Consider the following 20582-nt stretch of genomic DNA (forward strand, 5'->3'; position numbering starts at 1 on the left):
GTAGAAGCAGCAGCAGGTGAATTCTGTACATTAATATGAATAGACATCTGACTATTTTACAGAATGGACACTATAACATATTTAAAGTTAAAGGAAGTTAAAGGAATTGAGTGTCTGGAGGAGAGTCTCAGTCAATTATAGATGATGTGAGATGGCGGGGTGTGTGTGTGTGTGTGGGGGGGTGTTGGTTTAGGGTCCGGATGGCTTGAGGATAGAAGCTCTTCTTGAGTCTCTCTGTCCTTGCCCGGATGATGCGGAACCTTCTACCAGATTGCAGAAGTTGGAACAGTTTGTTGCCACACTGTAAAATATAACTTGTTGTTTCAACTTAAAAATATGAGGTAAAGGGCTGCCTTAAAATTTTAAGTTAAGTCAAGAAATAGAGTTTGTTCTTATAACACAACCAATTGTTATCTTAATGAAAAATCACATGTTGTCTAAACTTTCATCTTAGTTTAGTTGACTGAGATTTGTTAGTCAGTTCAACTCCTTTAATTGTCATTTTACTTGGGAAAACCCTTTCAGCTAAATTAAAATAATCTATTGTTTAAACTCTTGTCCTAGTTCAGTTGACTTGGGTTTTTAGTTAATTCAAATACTTTAGTAGTTCTTTTAACTTAGGAATCTATTTTTAGCTTAACTAACATAATCTGTTAGCCAAGTTGATTTAAGTTTATTAATTAACTGAGCTCCTTAAGGTAGCTGAGTGAACTTGTAAATCAGTTTCATTTTAATTATCAGAGTTGATTGACTGGATGTAAGAAAAATGTATATTAAACATCTTAAGTTTTGTTTTGTTTTTTTTAGCTTTCTAACATCCATTTCAGCAAAACTACCTGTTAGGTTTATCTTAGATCTCAGGTTTAAATACCTACATTCCTTTAAATTAATTTTCTGTTGTTTACAGAAAAAAAAAATAAAACCCACAGATTCCATTAAAGTCTATCTGATCATTTCATACAGAAAGTTTGTTTTAAGAACATGACAAGACAATTACTCATGAGCACCCAACATTCACCATTTATTGTGCCATCTTAGTCATCTGAGAAACAGAAAAATCAGTGACGTAGCTCATCAGGCTCACAATCCATCAAAACTCAAAGGCTGCTCCCTGTGAAACAATAAATTTGAACTTGGTCTTGAGCCCAGTTTGGGTGAAGATTAAATTCTGACCAATACTCTAGGAGCAGTAGTGATTCTTGTGAAGTAACAACATAAAGTCTGCATTAATGTAATGTATCAACGGGACACTTGCTATTTTAGAAAAGTTATTCTTTACATTTGCAAAATTTTTAAATTTCATTGTGCTCAGTCACACCTGTTAGCATAAAACTTGAAATATTAAAATAGTACAAAACCTTTGATAAGTGACAGTAAAGATCAGTTTATAACAAGTAAGACATCAAACTCTTGTATTTGTCTTTGTTTACAATTGCAACAAATTCCACAGAACCAATATCTCTGAAAATGAGTGCATGCTTCTGAAACATTTGATAATATGGATATTTCAGAAACATCAGTTTGAGTCTGCTCAATTGCAAAACAAAGGAAAAACTACTGACTTGCATGAGATAAGCATCTGCAAAGTCCAGCATTATATTGTTGTTCACATAAGTTTCTTAAACCATGAACAAATGAGTAATTGTCTAATCTGGAATGTAAAAGTGTAGTCATTTAGTGACATACAAAAGTGAGAATGAGAACTTGCAAGAATAAAAAAAACAAACAGTAAAATAAAAACTGTCCTTAACACTAAGGAACATACAATTACAGTTCTGCATGGCTTTCTGCAAGAGTCTGTTTCTTAGACCATGCACTAGTGAGATGCACTGCCTTCCACCAATGTTCATTAGGATGTTCTGAATGACTTCAAAGATGTCCTTAAGTTCCTTTGGATAGTCTATGTTGAGGGCAAAAGAAGGCCCATCAGCATGGAAATGGCACTTGAGACATCCCTCAGATTGAACAGGATTACTGCCGCCTCAAGGACAACCAACACATCGATGATGTCTTCTTCTTTCACCATCGCAATGCCAACTTTCATCCTCTTAGAAAACGTGTCTTCAATACCTGTCGGCTATAAAAGGGTTCAAAGACAAAAAAAAAAAAAATTACACAATTACAATTACACAATATCCCTTGTGCTTAAGAATTCATGTCTTTCCAAAGCAGAGCCATACTGATGCTTTGGATGATGGTGATTGGCTTTGGGTAACACTTATTAGTTGTTAGTTTTTCAGAATGAGATATGCACCCCATGTTACAAATCCATTTCTTGCTTTAAACAAAGACTATGTTCATAAATAACTGAGCATGTCTTCAATTGCAGAATTCAAACAAAATTTTCAATTTAAATGGTAAATGGCCTGTATTTGTATAGCGCTTTACTAGTCCTCTAAGGACTCCAAAGTGCTTACACATTCAGTCATTCACACACATGGGTGGATGACTGAATCGTGACTCAGAGTTGACAGTTCGTCTTATAATTGGAAGGTTGCGGTTCGAGCCCCGGCTCCGACAGTTTCAGTCGTTGTGTCCTTGGGCAAGACACTTCACCTGTTGCCTACTGGTGGTGGCCAGAGGGCCCGGTGGTGCCAGTGTCCGGCAGCCTCGCCTCTGTCAGTGCGCCCCAGGGCGGCTGTGGATACAATGTAGCTTGCCATCACCAGTGTGTGAATTTAAATCTACTTATGCTAAATATTGGCTGTGCTCTAAACCAAATCTGGCTGAGAATACATGAAATGTGCAAACTGGAGCTACACTACAGGATCAGATTGTGGCTCCATAGACAATGCTTCTTTAATCAGTTTATTGATTAAAGTTTATTTTTCCCCTATATTAACAGCATGAAAAAGAGCATATAGACATGGCTGAACAGGTTGCATAATTGGCACTGAATATCAACATCCACCTTTACCCAGCTGCCCAATGACTCTCGGCCAGTAACCTTTAATTGCTTACCCAGTCTACACAGTCTCTTTTCCAGGGTCCAGGACATTTCACCAAAGTATTGCCCCCACAGCTGTAGCAGCCACTGCAGCCCCTTAAATATCCTAATATCTCTGCCATTACAATATACAATGTGAGAAATCAAGCGTAAAGCTGAAGTGAACAGTACAGCAGCGAAATGTCAAAGACCCTGGTGATGACATGAATAAACACAAGACACTAATAATATCAATGCTAGCTTGCCAGTTAGTTTCTCTGAAACCCAGACCAAATCCAGTGTCAAAGATCTTGTAATAATACATTTGGTGAGGAAAAAGTACACATGTTATCATGTGGCATCTATTGTTTCATAGATGCCACATGTTTCATTAAAATCCACTGTGGTGCTGTCATTATTAAATTTACTAAAAGAAACAATGCTAACCTTCACAGTCTTGAAAGTGTGTGAGGATCTTCCTTTAGAAAATGAGGTCCTCTGTCCTCTTCCTTTGTGTAGGGCTCTGGTCAAAGAAGTCAAAAAGAAAACAAAACACTTTTTAAACAGTGTTTATGAAGCATGTAGACAGCTCCAAATTCACAGCTTTTTGATACATAATTCCATCAATATATGATTATCATTGGAGATTTTGAATCAGGCTTATCAGGACATTCAAGTAGAATATGATATCCAACCTACCACCAATATACATAGATTCTGTAAAAGTTACCACACTAAATGTCCAGTTGTGAAATATGATGACAGACTTTACTTATCAGCTTTCTTTCAATGAGTTCATCAGTTGAACTGGATAACCTAAAACTTAAACAAAGGATTAGATTTCGCAGTTGAACACTTACATCATCTCGAAGCATCTTATGAGCCTAGTTAGCCCTCCTATGCTGCTCTTGATTTTGTACAGCTCCACGAACCTCTCCATAATGGTCAAGCACAGCAAAAGGAACCCTTTCAGGTCAACAGATGTAAGACGGGCAAATTCTGCTTCAACCTGAGCAATAGAAGAAGAGGGGTGGAGAGTACAGGCAGAATTAAAAAAAAGATTCTTTGAGACCCAAATTTAAGCAAACAGTCATCTGAGGCCCATTAGAGAAAACACAAACACACAAAAGCAAACAAACAAAAAGATGCACTTTACCTGCCGTTCAGCAAACAAGGAAGTTCAGAGAACAATAAGCTCTGTCTTGAAATCTTTTAAAGTAGAATGATTGTGAAAATGACTTATGTGATGTAAAACTTTAGTAAACGATGCGATTAAAAGAACACTGAGTAAAAGGACAAGTAACAATTTCCTTATTCCTCAGATGTTTACCTTGATGAGCAATACTGTTTTAGTCCAACTGCCTCATTAAAGTTACACAACAGGCTTTTTACATTAAAGCCAGCAAGTCCATTACATACTCCCTTTTTAGATCTGAAATACTGTGCACATTCTGTGTATATGTAGTGGACAGCAATTTACCCCCAAAAAGTGCAAAGTTTGCAAGTCCACCTCATTTAAATGACAAAGTCAGATGTGATCATCTAGACCTGTGAAAATACATTAATGACAAACTTGCAGTTATGGATGTTATTACAACCACAAGAACCTAAACAGTCTGCTCCATTGCTTTTGTTAATGAATCACTTGTTGGTAACACGTCTGAATATTTAGTTTATGCCACCTGCATGTGATCATCAATAGTGCCATATTACTTCTTAAGAAGTACCCTGACACTACAATCTTTATATCATTTGTTCTACAGAGCTATTAAGTTACAATATGATCTGTGGTGTTTCCAGTATGACAAAATGCACAAATTGTAACTTACCATTTGACTCCACTGACAAAAATAAATCCCCAGCATCAAGTTTGGCTTCACAGACCTAAAATAAGTAAAATAAAAATATATGTTATAATTATATTGTTTTCGCCATTTATTCATGTTTGCTAATTTTCTGACATATAAACAATATTAGTTTTGTTACAATACAGAGAATGCAGTTTAATTAAAAGGTAAATTATGCAAAAAAAAAAAAAACTTCTGCAGTATACCATGCCAAAATCAGTGTCTCTGATGCCAATTATTTTATCACTACAGCTCTTTTAGTATGGAAACTCACACAATCTAGTCATACTGATCACAAGAGTTCAAAAATAAGTCAAAATAGTGAGCTGTTGTTAAGCATAAAGCATTTCAGGGTAACAAATAACTGCACAATAGAATTAAAGCAAAAACTAAACACACTGGAGGACTATCTGATAAAAACTAATATAATGCTGGTTTGTAGACCATATTTTGTCTCAGTCCGCAGTGCACTCTTGCAGCTTAGCATGCAGCAGTTAATAACAACTTAAGTGATTACATAGGGGTAAACAGATGACAACAAGCATCCGAGTCCTGCCAAAAAGTTCTTTTTGAACCCAGTCAGTTATTGGAAATATTGCCAAAATGAACTTCCACCAAAATACAACAGCCTGTGAACTTGAAAGAAATTTACAAGTACAGAGACAATATGAAATAAGCTTTATTAATTAGCTGAGTTAGCTTGCTAATATCGCAACAGTGGTTGAGTGCACAACCTTAAAGCTAGCGGCACAATACTTGTGATTTGGTCAGTGCCACATTAAACCCATAAAAAAGGCCATATGTCAGTTTATTAGGTCAAGTTTGGTCATGACATACAAGCTGGACCTTGTCGGCTAAAGTTACATTAGCTAAAGCAAACATTTCGGTAAAAGAGAAAAACACACGTCATGCCATAAATTCAAAACATGTTCCAACTTTTGTAGCTCTCTTTCCTTATAGTTATAACCAATGTTACTCACCTTGAAAGCATATTCCAAAGAAGACGATTAGAAAACGTCCAAGTAAAGTGAGCATGTCGTTAACCGCCAATTCCCCATGATGCACCTCGGTAGCAGTCACGTGAGGCAGTTTTGAATCCTGCTGTGCTCAACTTACCCACATTGTCAAGTTCACATAAGTTGCTGATTTAGCTGGACACGAGTTTTCAAGTTAGCTTTTTTTGGTGTAATTGGGACGTTTTTAACTTGTAATTCTATGTTATAACAACAACTTCAGTCATCTATCGTCAAACTGATATAGAATAATATGTTGAAATAACAAACATCTAGAATTACATTTTACAGTGCAGGATGGGACGGGTCCTTCAGTATCTGCGTTGCTCTAGTCCGGCATCTCCTGGTGTAGGTGTCCTGAAGCGGGGGGAGAGCAATCCTGCAGCAGCGTTCTGCTGTATGGATCACTCTCTGGAGAGCCTTTTGGTCCTTCACACAGCTGTTCCCGAACCACGCTGTCATGTTCTGTGTGAGGATGCTCTCCACAGCGCCTGTATAGAAGATCCTGAGGATCTTTGGAGAGACCCTGAACTTCCTTAGTTGTCGGAGGTGATACAGGCGCTGCCTAGCCTTCTTGGTCTGGACCTGAATGTGGGCAGCCCATGTCAGGTCTGAGGAGATGTGGACACCAAGATATTTGAAGGACTGCACCCTCTCCACTGGAGCTCCATTGATGAAAATGGGCTTGTAGTCTCTGTGCTGACTCCTTCTGAAGTCCACCACCAGCTCCTTGGTCTTGCTGATGTTCAGCTGGAGGTGGTTGTCCTGGCACCATGATGCCAAATTCTTCACTTCGTCCAGTTTCAGGGCAGGGATAGCTCAGTAGGTAGAGTGTCTGCCCCATGATCGGAAGGCCGGGGGTTCGACCCCACTGAACGGCTACCCTGAGGTACCCCTGAGCAAGGTACCGCCCCTACACACTGCTCCCCGGGCGCTGCACTGGTGGCTGCCCACTGCTTCACTGGGTGAATGGGTTAAATGCAGAGGAGTAATTTCCCTTCGGGGACTAACACAACACACTTTACACTTTACACTTTACTTAAATGTATGCCGCCTCATCGGCCTACATGGACGAAGTGAAGAATTTGGCAATTTTAGTCTCATGAACAACATTGGCTAATTGTTATTTACTAGCCTAATCTTAAAATGACTGTTCAGTACAGATATGAAGGCCAACAATCATGTTTTACAGTCCTGTGGTCTCAGCCTCAGATACTTATTAAATCACACAGAGCTCATGTAGAAACAAATGAACAAAATATGTTCTCCTTCATTTCTGTCAAACAAAGCTGTATGAAACGTTTCCAGCTGTTAGTATCATGGTTGCTAGGCAACCTGGGCAGCGCAACGGAGGCTAGACCATCCCATTTCACAAGCCTCTCACTTCCGGCCTTAGCGGTCTTTGAGCACGCGGCCCTTGAGGACCGTTAAGGCTGCGTACTTTAAGGCTGCAGAACCTGAATTGGGATACAGCCACAGATGGACCAGCAACAAGCAGGAGAAAACACAGAGCTTATATACTGACAGGAGCAATCAGGGAATGGGAAACAGGAGGCAATACAGCTGGGAGCAATCAGAGCTGATGAGACAGGGGAAACGTAAACTGAACACACTGACATAAGACACGGAACTTCACAATAAAACAGGAAATACACAGATGCAGACCAGAGGGGGAGGGAAAAACATTGAAGCGCATGAGGGAGAGCACAGACATGACGGGCTGGGGAAACAGGGAATAAAACAAGGAGGGGAAACCCGATAAACTAAACAACTTAGGACCGATAGAATAACTCCCAGAACAACAGATGAACTTAACATTCTACAGAAACACAAGGAAACAAAGAACGCTGGGTCAAAATGACCCAGGACCATGACAGTCTTGGTATGCTGACGTATCAAGAGTTCCTTTAACTGAAATAAGGGGCTGAGCCCAACTGCTGAAAAATAACCCGACACCATAATCCCTCCTCCACCTCACTTTACACTTGGTACAATCCACTCAGACAAGTATCATTATCTTGGCAACCGCCAGACCCAGACAGGATTTGTCATTCCAGAGGCCACAGTCCAGAGGTGGTGTGCTTTACTCCACTACATCTGACACTTTGCATTGTGCTAGGTGATGTAGGGCTGGGTGCAGCCTCTTGGAAAAAGAAACCCGTTCCATGAAGCTCTCTTTGCACTGTTCTTGAGCTATTCTGAAGACCACATGAGGTTTGGAGGTCTGTACTGACTGACTCTGCAAGACATTGGCAACCTCCATGCACTTTGCACCTTAGCATCCAATGACCTCGCTCTGTGAGCGCCCTACCACTTTGAGGCTGGATCGCTGTTGTTCCCAATCGCTTTCACTTTTCCATAATCCCAATAATGGTTGACTGTGGAATATTCAGTAGTGAGGACATTTCACAAATGCACATCCTATCACAGTACCAAGCCAGAATTCACTGAGCTCCTGAGAGCGACCCCTTCTTTCACAAATGTTTGTAGAAGCAGTTTGCATGCTTAGGTCCTTGGTTTTGTACACATGTGACCATGGAAGTGTTTGGAACGGCTAAATTAGTTGGTGAGTGAATACTTTTGAGAACAAAATGTATTTTTCCAACCAAACCTTTTTTTCTCCTTCAGTTTCAGAGTGAGTCGGCAGAAAATTAAGAAGACTGCAGCATTAAAGCACTAAAGAAGCTAACTGCACTCCATGAATGTCTGGCAAAGCAAATGAACCACCTGCTAATGAATGAGACACACTTGAAATGGCTCACTGAAGCCCGGACAGGCTGATGCCCAAGGATCCCCAGAAGGGACCAGTTACATCCAACTAACGGCAAATAACCTGCCTCCGCACAACATGGAAGCTCTTGTCAATCATTACAGCAGCTAAGACGAACAAACATATGGTTCAATGAATGAGTAGGGCCCGGAAATAAATGATCAGAAACACTGGAGGTGCAAAACACCAGATCTGGTAGATGCAACAGTCGCTCGAGACTGCAAGACCAGACTGACCAACCTGTGGACTGCCTGATTGACTAAACAAACACCTTAAGAGTCAATGCCCCTCACATGGATCCTGGAATATCTGGAACTATACAAGATCAACAGCACCCTAAGAGCTCTCATCGAGGATTCAGTGGGTATGTGGCGAACAACACTAGAGGCCAACTTCAAGATAATTACACAAGTCAGCATCAAGTGCAGGATTTACAAAGGAGATGCTCTATTCCCACTGCTGTTCTGCATAAACCTGAACCTCCTCAGTGAGATCATTAAGACTCACTATCCACACCTTTAGGATCTACAGCAACAAGATCACAATCATTCTTACTGGAGAAGTGTAGTCAGATGGTAACGAGAGTGAAGGAAGAACAGAAAAAGTGGCTAATATCAAAAAATCCTTTCAATGGCAGACAAAGCTGGACTGAAGGACAGCACAGAGGCACCAATCATCACAGCACAGGAGCAAGTTCTCAGCAGAAGATCCACAGAGGCTGGGGTCTATCACAGCAGACAAGACCAGGCTGTGTAAAGATGCCCCTGAGACAATCCAGCACATAACAACAGGGTGCAAGATGCTAGCAGGCTGGGCATACATGGAACGCCATAACCAAGTGGCCGGCATAGTGTACAGAAACATTTGTGCTGAGTATGACCTGGAAGTCCCAAGGTCACAGTTCTGCAGCAGTATATACATATGAACAGTATTAACAGAGAAAAAATATGTAAAATGTACAAATATACAAATCAGTCCATTTGTTCACTTTGTTAGTTTGGTTTACAGTTTTCTTCAGTAATATAATTCATTAATCATTTTATTTAAACCTAACACTGATATTATGAGGCGCACGCATAATAGCATTGTGTGGTTTTTCTAAAAATGTTTTCTGTTATAATAATTATGTTTCTCTTTCTTTGAGTTTCCTGTTTTGGGTGGTGGCTGTTTCCTGTCTGGGCAAAAGGTGCAGCTGAGGACCCTGAATTGGGACACAGCCTCTGAGAACAAAATACCTGCTTAGCAGGACCAACCATGTGCTTATCAGGAACAGGGGTGTTTTAGGTTCACTTATGTTATTCTGTGCTTAGTTAATATTAGTGTGTTTTTGTTTTCCCCCTATTGTGTGTAAATGGTTTGGCCAAACCACTATAAAAGCTACCCTCTTGTGTCTTTGTAATTAGATCAGTTTGTGAGTGAAGTTGTGTGCACTTTGTTTAAGTTTCTGGAAATTTAGCGTTATATTTAGTTGGCCTCTTTTACGTTTTTGAATTTTGTCTTTTGAACCTTTTTGAGGGTTAAAATAAAGCAAACCCTTTTTGAAGACATTTTTTTCCTGTGTCCTCTGTGCCTTGGCTGCTTGGTCCCTCACGCTGACTGAAAACACACTCATGCCCATAATAAAATATTTCTATTTACCTGCATGGCTGCTGTAGCTATGTTATGTACATGGAGCACAGGTTTGGTACTGCTGACTGGAGAAAGAATAAATTGCCTTTTCAGCAGTCATTAGTATCTGACTGGACACTTGTTAAACAGACACTGGATGAGTACAGGGAGTGCAGAATTATTAGGCAAGTTGTATTTTTGGGGAATAATTTTATTATTGAACAACAACCATGTTCTCAATGAACCCAAAAAACTCATTAATATCAAAGCTGAATGTTTTTGGAAGTAGTTTTTAGTTTGTTTTAGTTTTAGCTATTTTAGGGGATATCTGTGTGTGCAGGTGACTATTACTGTGCATAATTATTAGGCAACTTAACAAAAACAAATATATACCCATTTCAATGATTTATTTTACCAGTGAAACCAATATAACATCTCCACATTCACAAATATACATTTCTGACATTCAAAAACAAAACAAAAACAAATCAGCGACCAATATAGCCACCTTTCTTTGCAAGGACACTCAAAAGCCTGCCATCCATGGATCCTGTCAGTGTTTTGATCTGTTCACCATCAACATTGCGTGCAGCAGCAACCACAGCCTCCCAGACACTGTTCAGAGAGGTGTACTGTTTTCCCTCCTTGTAAATCTCACATTTGATGATGGACCACAGGTTCTCAATGGGGTTCAGATCAGGTGAACAAGGAGGCCATGTCATTAGTTTTTCTCCTTTTATACCCTTTCTTGCCAGCCACGCTGTGGAGTACTTGGACGCGGCGTGTGATGGAGCATTGTCCTGCATGAAAATCATGTTTTTCTTGAAGGATGCAGACTTCTTCCTGTACCACTGCTTGAAGAAGGTGTCTTCCAGAAACTGGCAGTAGGACTGGGAGTTGAGCTTGACTCCATCCTCAACCCGAAAAGGCCCCACAAGCTCATCTTTGATGATACCAGCCCAAACCAGTACTCCACCTCCACCTTGCTGGCGTCTGAGTGGGACTGGAGCTCTCTGCCCTTTACCAATCCAGCCACGGGCCCATCCATCTGGCCCATCAAGACTCACTCTCATTTCATCAGTCCATAAAACCTTCAGTCTTGAGATATTTCTTGGCCCAGTCTTGACGTTTCAGCTTGTGTGTCTTGTTCAGTGGTGGTCGTCTTTCAGCCTTTCTTACCTTGGCCATGTCTCTGAGTATTGCACACCTTGTGCTTTTGGGCACTCCAGTGATGTTGCAGCTCTGAAATATGGCCAAACTGGTGGCAAGTGGCATCTTGGCAGCTGCACGCTTGACTTTCTCAGTTCATGGGCAGTTATTTTGCGCCTTGGTTTTTCCACACGCTTCTTGCGACCCGTTGACTATTTTGAATGAAACGCTTGATTGTTCGATGATCACGCTTCAGAAGCTTTGCAATTTTAAGACTGCTGCATCCCTCTGCAAGATATCTCACTATTTTTGACTTTTCTGAGCCTGTCAAGTCCTTCTTTTGACCCATTTTGCCAAAGGAAAGGAAGTTGCCTAATAATTATGCACACCTGATATAGGGTGTTGATGTCATTAGACCACACCCCTTCTCATTACAGAGATGCACATCACCTAATATGCTTAATTGGTAGTAGGCTTTCGAGCCTATACAGCTTGGAGTAAGACAACATGCATGAAGAGGATGATGTGGACAAAATACTCATTTGCCTAATAATTCTGCACTCCCTGTATGTATCCGGGATGGGAATAGAGAAGTCTGAACTTGAGATCAAGTCTCTTCCTCCTTATAACATCCTTAATGACAAACCAGAGCATCAGTGTCACAGTACCTGTTGAAATCTATCAGAATTCATATGCTGCCCATAATTTATGTAAAATATTTGTGAAAACTTTTTTTTCAGTCTAGAGAAATTGTGGAAAATTTGGGTGAAAATGCATTAGCCATGGCATAAGCACATCTGACCTAAACATAGTTTTCTTCCATCACATTTTGTATCCTAGTCTGAAAAGCAGGCCCCAGAAAGTCTGCTTCTGTTCATCTGCACAAAGCTTCAACTAAATGAAAGATGAGGGCTGCTTCCAAAATTCTGAAATGGACTGTCACTCAAAAAACCTGACCTATGACCGTGTGGCAACCAAGCAGCAAGAAACCAAAAATATTTTTATTTGTTATGTACTCTGCTCTAATTATTAATTACAACATGCTCTCCACATGAAAAACAACAAGAGAGAAGGTGAGGAGAGAGTGAAACTACACAAAGTCCAACAGTGGATAAAAAAGCCACATCGGTCGATCTTTAATTTATAATTATGTCCCAATAACATCAGCAATACTAGAACACAAGAACACTCATGCTCTGATTTAACATGAACCTAAAACCAGCAGCACTTTATATAACTTATAATTATAAACTATTATCAGTTACATTAGTTAAAAAATGACTTAATCCTTGCTTACCTTTGAGGACTCATCTAAAATTTGTCCACCTGGTAAATCATTCTTGCTGCGTGTGAAGGAGCTTGTCTGTGGTTTAATGCAACTTATTTTTTCTCAGTGTGAGAAACTAGTTCCATCTCGCTCTCGCTCTCTCGCTCTCTCTCTCTCTCTCTGATCTTTCTGGGGTTTATTTTAAGGTTTGTAAAAAAAAGTGCCTACAGCAGAGCCCCTTGGCTGCTTTGGCACTGTTATTTAGGACTGATCCTCAAATCTGATGTCTCCTTTTAATCGGCATTTTCACTCCCCAAAACAGCAGCTGCAGATAAACAGAATTTAAATAATAGGCTTTTTCATTAACTTTCAGTGAAAAGATCCACATCACATTCTCAGATATGCATTCACAAACTAACCAGACGTATATTTCTTCTTTCTGGTTGTAACTCGTTAAAGATATTGTAGATCATATGCAGTGTGTGTCTTCATTTACTAATTGTTTGTCATTGGACAGGAAGACCTGTGGTTTCCTGGAGCAGCAACGAGAAGCAGAAATGTAGCACATAATGTTTAACAACTAAGAACAGGAAACATAAGGGGACTAAGCCCAATGAGCTAAATTTATTGGGTTAACTTTATTCGTTTGATAAATTTCATCATGTTTTTGATAGAATGCTTCACTGTAATTAAAAATAAATACATTTAAATTCTGACACATTATAGTGTATAAGTGTTTTTCTGTTTTTTTTTCTAAAAGCAGGGCAGGTCGTTTCACCCTTTCATAGAGAAGTGTCTCGTGCGCCCCCCGCTGGCCGTTGGCTGAACTGCAGCCACTTTCTGTACAATAACATGAAGGCGCTGCTGGTCGTCTCTGGGTCGACAGAGGGCGCTATCGCGGGTGAATACAGAGACATCGTAACCTTTGAGGAAGCAGCAGAAGAAGAAGGAAAAGAAGACGAAGAAGAAGATTCACTGCTAATAACAAACAGGTGACCTGTCTTCTCTCTGTGTGAGGCCGTGGGTCATGCAGTGTTCTAACGTGTTCTGGTGAATAAACAGGTCTGTGCGGCTGTTTTCGTTCAGTTTTGTGGTCTAAATGTTTTAAATCAGTCTCCATTAACGCCATCTTTAGTTGTAAAATAGCAGCTAGCAGTGAAGCTGCCTCTCCTCTGCACACTGATCTCAGCTGTAGTTTTACAGCACTCTTTGTATTTATGCATGTATATTGTACAAAGTATTTTAGAGTTATATGAATGGCCTCATTTAGAAACACTAAACTAGTTCTGGGTGGTATGATCCAAAATCCGTCAGTTTCACTGTATCATTTCTGCATATGTGGCCTTTATATTATTTAAATAGACAGTCTTAATAAAATAAACTCTTACAACCAACGCAATAAATAATCCCAACACATCGAGCCCTTCTTTCGGGTGAAGCTGTGATGTTATTTCCTGTTACAGCTGTTTTCAGACACAGTAAAGATCTTGTTCACAAACATTAGTGAAGTGCGGCTTTGAAACAAACTCCATGTAGACTTTTAGAGTTTGTGTCCGTTTGTGTCAGGCTTGTCTTTGGGTAAAATCGCATCTATAACTGAGTAACTCGTTGCCTCACCAGAAGTCTGAAATATGAAGCAGGATTGTGGCTCATCCAGGTAACTTCAGCGTTCAGCCACGGTTGTCAGTGTTACAAAGGTGGTTCATTTCTTTCTCATGTGCATCACCATATGCTGTAGATCTGCTCCAGACGAGGTGGTGATCCAGGTGAACAAGCATGAAATCACTGAAACATAGTGTCAGCCATGTAACCCAAATCCAAATATATATGCAGAAATATATATTAAAGAAATAATTAAATGTGTTTTTGAATAGAATTAATTGATCAAATTATATCATTATTAATGAAATAGTTCTTACCGATTTGAATCAATTGGCAGTTTTAGGTAATTATTTAAAACTCACATCTTCAACAACACTTTCAGCTTCTAGAGTTCTCTTGTAAAGTGTCCTTGAGTTTCTTGAAAGGTGCTTTACAAATCTAAATTATTATGATTTATTATTCTTAACAGCAGCCCTCATTATTCTTCACACTGAACCCTGGTGACAGTACACAGCCACAACATGCTCAACATGTAACTGAATCTTATCCTTCTGTGTCAGCAGGAGTGTGCTGGAGATGAGCTTCACTCTCCGCCTCCTGGTTTCCCACGGCGACTGCTATCACGGACGCCTTTTGCTCGTATGGTCTCAGTTGGTCCGATCGCTGAGCTCTAGTCCTCGAATCAGCCGCAGCCTGCAGGAGAGCTACCGGCTTCTGCAGCTGCCTGACGAGGGCAGCAGCAGTCCTGCGCAGGTGAAAGAGGCCTACCTGCATCTCGCCAAGCTCTACCACCCTGACTCGGGGGCGCCAACCGCAGACGTGGTGCTGTTTGCTCGGGTCGAGGAGGCGTACCGTGCCGTGCTGGCACATCAGAGCAAAGTCAAGCAGCTGAGCAGAGAGAAGGAAGCTGAAGATGAAGATAAGTCCAGAGGTGCAGCACTCCAGCACAGACACTACCTCAGCTACGAGGGCGTGGGCACAGGCACGCCCAGCCAGCGTGAGCGTCAGTACCGGCAGATTCGTGTCGACCGGGCATCCGAGCAGGTTTTAAACTACCGACAGCAGGAGCACGAGAGGGCGGCGGCGGGCGAGGGGGCGCTGGTGGAACGAGACATGCGCCAGCGCAGCCGCAAAATCAAGGTCACCCAGGCGGTGGAGCGGCTCGTGGAGGATCTGATTCAGGAGTCGATGGCCCGCGGAGACTTCAGGAACCTGAGCGGCGCCGGAAAGCCTCTCAACAAGTTCGAGCACAATCCCTACGCCGACCCCATGACCCACAACCTGAACCGCATCCTCATAGACAACGGTTACCAGCCCCCCTGGGTCGTCACGCAGCGTGACATCAGAGAGGCCACCACTCAGATCCGAAGCAGGCTGTTGGACGGGCGGGCCCAGCTCAGTGACCCCGTGACTCCCAGAGAAAGGCGGGAGTGGGAGGAGCTATGCGCGTCAGTGGAGGAGGAGCTAGTCAAACTGAACAAGCTGGTAGACAATTATAACCTGATCGTGCCGATGCTCAGCATGCAGATGGTTCACTTCAGTTTGTCCCGAGAGATCGAGCGCGCCGTGAAAGGAGCTCGCCAACGCCGACTGCAGCAGCAAACGGAGAGAGAGAGGGAGCGCGAGAGGAGGAAGGAGGAGAAGAAACGAGCCAACGCCGCAGCGATGACAAAGAACAGAAAACACGGACTCGTGTCGTGGATGCAGAATTTGCTCCAATAAAAAAACAAACACAATTGTGTTTTTTAAATTAACCAGCACGAAAGGCCGGCCCGAAAGCACTGAAGCTTCATCTGAGTTATTAAATTATTACAGTAATTTCAGTGGTCACCAGGACATAAACACTGCATGTGCACGATCACAGGTCAAATCAGCTGACTCTGCCCAAAACAAGGATTTAAAAATCTTTATTTCTCCCTGGACGTTTGTTTCTAACATCAGCTTTGCTGTTGGATGGTTTCCCATAGATTTCTGTTCAGAGGCCTGAAGTACAAAGCATCTTCAGGTAGAATGTCACCTCAGGTTGTGGTTATACTGGTTATACTGGGGAAAACAGAACATAAAAACCCACATCCACTGACCAATCAGAAGATGTGGTTTTGTCATCTTTCCATTCTGATTAGATAAAATTTCTGGTCTTACTAAAAAACCCTGAAAAACCACCGTCTTATATACGGAACCTCTGAGATGGCGTTTACATTTAAAAGCAGGACCAGAAAGATTTATTTATCACAATGTTGGTTTAGATGGATCATTTTTACCTGTAGGTGGGAAATGTAATAAAAGACCAAAGTGCTGAGGAGCTGCTGACAGAATTCAGTCAAACAAACTGTTTTGGTGTCGGCTTGAAGGAAGCAGAATAGATGAATCTGATGTAACTAACAGACAGTTAAGCAGACAATAAGCAGTAAATATTATTTCACATCTTCTGTAAATTTTAACTAAAGTTTTCACCACTAGGGGGCAGTGTGCTGCTCTGCTGTTAACCTTTCACACCTCTATGTGTGCGCCTAATGACAAACTCATCGCCATCTTGTGGTACAGATTGGTATTACACAAAAATACAGCCCAGCCCAAATGAAACACCTCTTTATCGTCTCTTTACTAGTTTTGTTTGGAGGTTTTAAACTGTTTTTGAATTCAAAACTTTACCATAAATACTTTAAGGGTCCAACTTGGATCCAGCTGAATAACAAAAAGATTTAACTGTTCTCGACTTGATGCTTTTCCCTCCTTATGGTGAGGAGGGAAAAGCATCTTCCATCCCAAAGGGGGTGGACACCTGGAGTAGCTAACAGATAGGTGGTATGTAAGGTGATGTCAGGAAAGTTGAGGTTTTAAACTTTAATAAAGGCTCATCATTTTGGATCGGTCCTTGAATTCTGTAGATATCCAGAAGTCAGGGTATCAGTACCAAAGTGGAAGCGGTTGGATCGTGTACCACACCAAGTCCTTTTGTGTTGCATTCAGCTACAGACCTGATAGATTGATCCAGACTTTCATTTGTTTGTTTATTTCTCAGCCAATCAGAGTCCAGCTCACAGCTGCAGGTTTTTCCTGTCAGATAAAAGTTTAAGAGAAATCAGAATCAGACTGTAAAGTGTGAGGAACTGTTGGAGGTTATTTCTGTGAAATCACTGAAATGCAAACCTGACACTGTAACTTTTGGTTGCTATGTAACATAAAAACTTAATGTGATCTAATTAAATGTGGAGAGTGTTGCAATTTGAATTATTTGAATCATTGAATGTCTTCATTTAGTCCGTCGGCTGCTCCTGCATCGCAGGATTGCAGATGACGACAGGTTCCTTGCTGCCCGCTCCATCACCCGTGGCCACCCTGCGCAGAGCCTGAGCGACGGCCCTGGATGGTGTCGTCGCCGCGCTCCAGTCGTTGGCGATGTACTGATGGTACGGGTCGTGAGAGCTCTCCAGCTTCTTGGAGCGGATGTAGCTGAGCATGACACCGAACGTGAAGAAGCTGAACATGCCCACCACCAGCAGGATGTACATGATTCCCTGAGACTCAGTGTGGGCCCTGCCTGCGGTCACATGCTGCACAGCCTGCTGGGTAGTGAAGTTCTCAGCAGGCCCTGCAGGAGACGGAAAGCTTGTGCTGTTGAGGCAGTGCTGCAGGACGGAGAGCAGGAGAGACTGCAGCTCGGTACTGTTGATGTGGGGCATGGCTGACCTCTGCTGGACACTCAGCAAACTGCAACTAGGAAAAAAGGTGAATTTACACAGAAATGTGTTTATTTAGAAATGCGATATATGTCACTGGTACATGACAAATAAACTTCAGGAGAGCTTAGTCTCTCACATGAGGTTAATTTGGGCTTTAAAACCATATCATCTTTCAGAGATGTACAAAAACATTTACACACATTAGTCCACTGGGCATGTGTGTAAATCAGAACATTTCAATAGATATACTTTTTATAATGCTATATATATATATATATATATATATATATATATGTATATATATATCATTGTATCCCATTTCAATACAAAATAACTCCCTTAGTCTAAGTGAAGAATCTGTTTTATGTCATTTTTTACACATTTCCACAGTGCAAATCTATGAAGGCGTTTTCAGCATTTGAATTTCAGAGTTTGAGTACTCTAAACCATGAATTTTACAACATTGTATTCCTAATAACACAGTGAGATTGTTTGGCACGCTGTGCAGATTCTGGAGTTTGGCCTTTAAAGCTTTTACAATTTACAATTTTTTATTTGATTTTTCAGATTTTGAAGAGCCATGTCAGTAGTAAAAGTAAAAGTACATTTAAATTCACTTATACTTTATATAAGTAATAGACATGCAAAACGTGGAAATATCGAAAGTATTTCCATGTTTTGCAGAGACTGTGTATTACTTTGCACTCCATCCATCTATTTTCTGCTGCTTATCTGGGTCAGGGTCATGCAGAGACGCTCAGGCCTTCCCCTCCCCGCCACCTTCTCCAGCTCTTCCAGAGGGACACTGCAGGGACACAACCTCTGCAGGACGTCTCTGTGGGTTGTCGTCCCAGTGCGGCCTCACATATGAGGAGCCATTCAGCTTTACTTGCTTATTATTTTGCAGATTTTAAAACATAAATCTATTATTTTATGATGCTGTGTTATTAGAGAAAATGTTGTAAGGTATGATTAACCTTTAGGATCCTCCATGAGTACTTTCATAACTTTTGTTCTATTCTTTAACTACGATTACGACTTTTACTTAAATAAAGTGATTAAATATTTCTGTCATCACGTTTACAAACAGCTGTTCATCTAAAAACAAACTCCAGCTCTTCCATGAAACCGTCTGTTTGAGGCTGTGTGAGAGTAAAAATTGTGCCCAATGTTTTCTACACGACTCTCCAATCATTCAGCCCCTCAGCTTGGTTCCTTTGTGCACCAGCCCATTAAAAACACTCGTTTGAACCCGATTCAGTATGAAGACATATGTTGTGAAAAGGTTTAAACATATAATGGTTAATTTACAAATTTAATCATCAGAAGAAAACCTTTGATACAAAAACTGATCATCTTAACCTGAGAGATCTAGTTAGAGTTTTTAGCCCGTTCACCTGAGATTTAAAATGAAATAGAAGGGAGGCGAGTGGGAGGTGTAATATGTCAGAGTCTGAGGGAGATGAGACGCAGCTCACATTTATTTAATCGATATCAGGGTTCTCACATTCTCAGCGGATGATGACCGACTTTATCTTATCGTTACTGATGTTTAGAGATTTCGTTGTGCACACACATCCTGACTGAATCTTCATGCATTAAAAAGAAAAACTTACCTGTGAAGGACGTGGACTCACATCAACCCGTGCGTCTCCAGCGGGGAAAGAAACAGCCGGTTGCTGAACCCCGAGTATTAATGCTCAGTCCTTCTCGCCCATAAACATGCTCGACACGTCAACACGTTTAATGAAACCAGGAGGTCACAGGGCAAGGTCAAAGGCAGCAGGGGTGTCCTAATTTCACTCCCCTGTGCTGGGTCCAAGCAGCAGCTTTGCAGGCAGATTATTATCTTTACATCAGGCCTCATTTAGGCAGCGTTACCCAGTAAAATGTCACTACTTTTATTATGTGTCATGAGTCTGACTGCATGTCAAATATGAACATTTCAGTGCTGCTCAGAGGATCACCATTCATGCTCCTCTGAGCAGCAGGACAGCAGCTTATACGATGTGTATGTGCTCAGCAGGGTTGTGTTGCAGAGGGAGTGTGTGTCGCTGCGGGAACGGCGCCGGGCTGCGAGCAGGAAGAACAAAGCTGCTTTCAGACCGGAGGCAGTTTGGATCGTCTGCAGCACAGCTCAGACTAGATTGAGTTACAGCACAGTCACCTCCAAACGTCCTCTCACCACTGTGTGTGTGTGTGTGTGTGTGTGTGTGTGTGTGTGTGTGTGTGTGTGTGTGTGTGTGTGTGTGTGTGTGTGTGTGTGTGTGTGTGTGTGTGTGTGTGTGTGTGTGTGTGTGTGTGTGTGTGTGTGTGTGTGTGTGTGTGTGTGTGTGGAGAACACGTCCTTTGCTATAACTGTCCCCATGTCTAATTAGATTTTAACTGTGTGTGCTTTTAAACCAGAGTTAACATAAAGTGTATTTAATGGTGTAGTTTTGCTTTTGTGGGTTTTGCTCTCTTTGCTGCAGCCTCCTCCTCCTCACTGTTCTTCACGCTGCACAGTGTTAGCTGACTAGCTAGCATTACCCAGAATGCTGTTCTGCAGTGTAATTTTGTAAATATCCTCTTAAAATTCATTTATTTGCTTCATATCAGCAGAACTATGAGTAGGCTGAAATAAAGTTCCCCACAAGGCTCTTGGTGGCAAAATTAATAACAATAATATCACATGCCCTGACTGTCGCAATATCATGACAGTCAGGGCATGTGCAATA

General features: G+C 41.4%; 2 protein-coding genes and 1 long non-coding RNA gene across 4 annotated transcripts; 1 reads left to right on the forward strand and 2 right to left on the reverse strand.

Annotated features, from left to right (window-relative positions):
- Positions 1-13184: 13184 nt before the first annotated feature.
- dnajc28 (DnaJ (Hsp40) homolog, subfamily C, member 28) lies at positions 13185-17399 on the forward strand. Of its 2 annotated transcripts, none has more exons than XM_031746615.2 (2): positions 13185-13572; positions 14746-17399. In XM_031746615.2, exons 1-2 carry the CDS (start codon positions 13433-13435, stop codon positions 15902-15904), a joined length of 1299 nt encoding a protein of 432 aa, XP_031602475.1. In that variant the 5' UTR covers positions 13185-13432; the 3' UTR covers positions 15905-17399. The 2 variants fall into 2 exon arrangements, with proteins under 2 accessions (XP_031602475.1, XP_031602477.1); XM_031746617.2 differs by having other exon boundaries at positions 13430-13642.
- On the reverse strand, positions 13469-14744 carry LOC120442764. The gene is made up of 3 exons (XR_005614904.1): positions 14500-14744; positions 14198-14365; positions 13469-13503 (listed from the first exon to the last, which is right to left on the reverse strand). It is a non-coding gene; the product is annotated as an uncharacterized LOC120442764 (long non-coding RNA).
- Positions 17400-17439: 40 nt separating the features above from the next.
- On the reverse strand, positions 17440-17865 carry LOC116325538 (potassium voltage-gated channel subfamily E member 1). The gene has a single exon (XM_031746470.1). It carries the CDS (start codon positions 17863-17865, stop codon positions 17440-17442), a length of 426 nt encoding a protein of 141 aa, XP_031602330.1.
- Between the last annotated feature and the right edge of the window lie 2717 nt (positions 17866-20582).

The sequence above is a fragment of the Oreochromis aureus genome, linkage group 11 (genome assembly GCF_013358895.1).
Source record: "Oreochromis aureus strain Israel breed Guangdong linkage group 11, ZZ_aureus, whole genome shotgun sequence".
Classification (NCBI taxonomy): domain Eukaryota; kingdom Metazoa; phylum Chordata; class Actinopteri; order Cichliformes; family Cichlidae; genus Oreochromis; species Oreochromis aureus.

Coding starts and splice junctions, on each gene's coding strand:
- dnajc28 (XM_031746615.2), top strand. CDS start 13,433: ATGAAGGCGCTGCTGGTCGTCTCTGGGTCGACAGAGGGCGCTATCGCG. Junction 13,573..14,745: donor TCACTGCTAATAACAAACAG/GTGACCTGTCTT, acceptor CTGTGTCAGCAG/GAGTGTGCTGGAGATGAGCT.
- LOC116325538 (XM_031746470.1), bottom strand. CDS start 17,865: ATGCCCCACATCAACAGTACCGAGCTGCAGTCTCTCCTGCTCTCCGTC.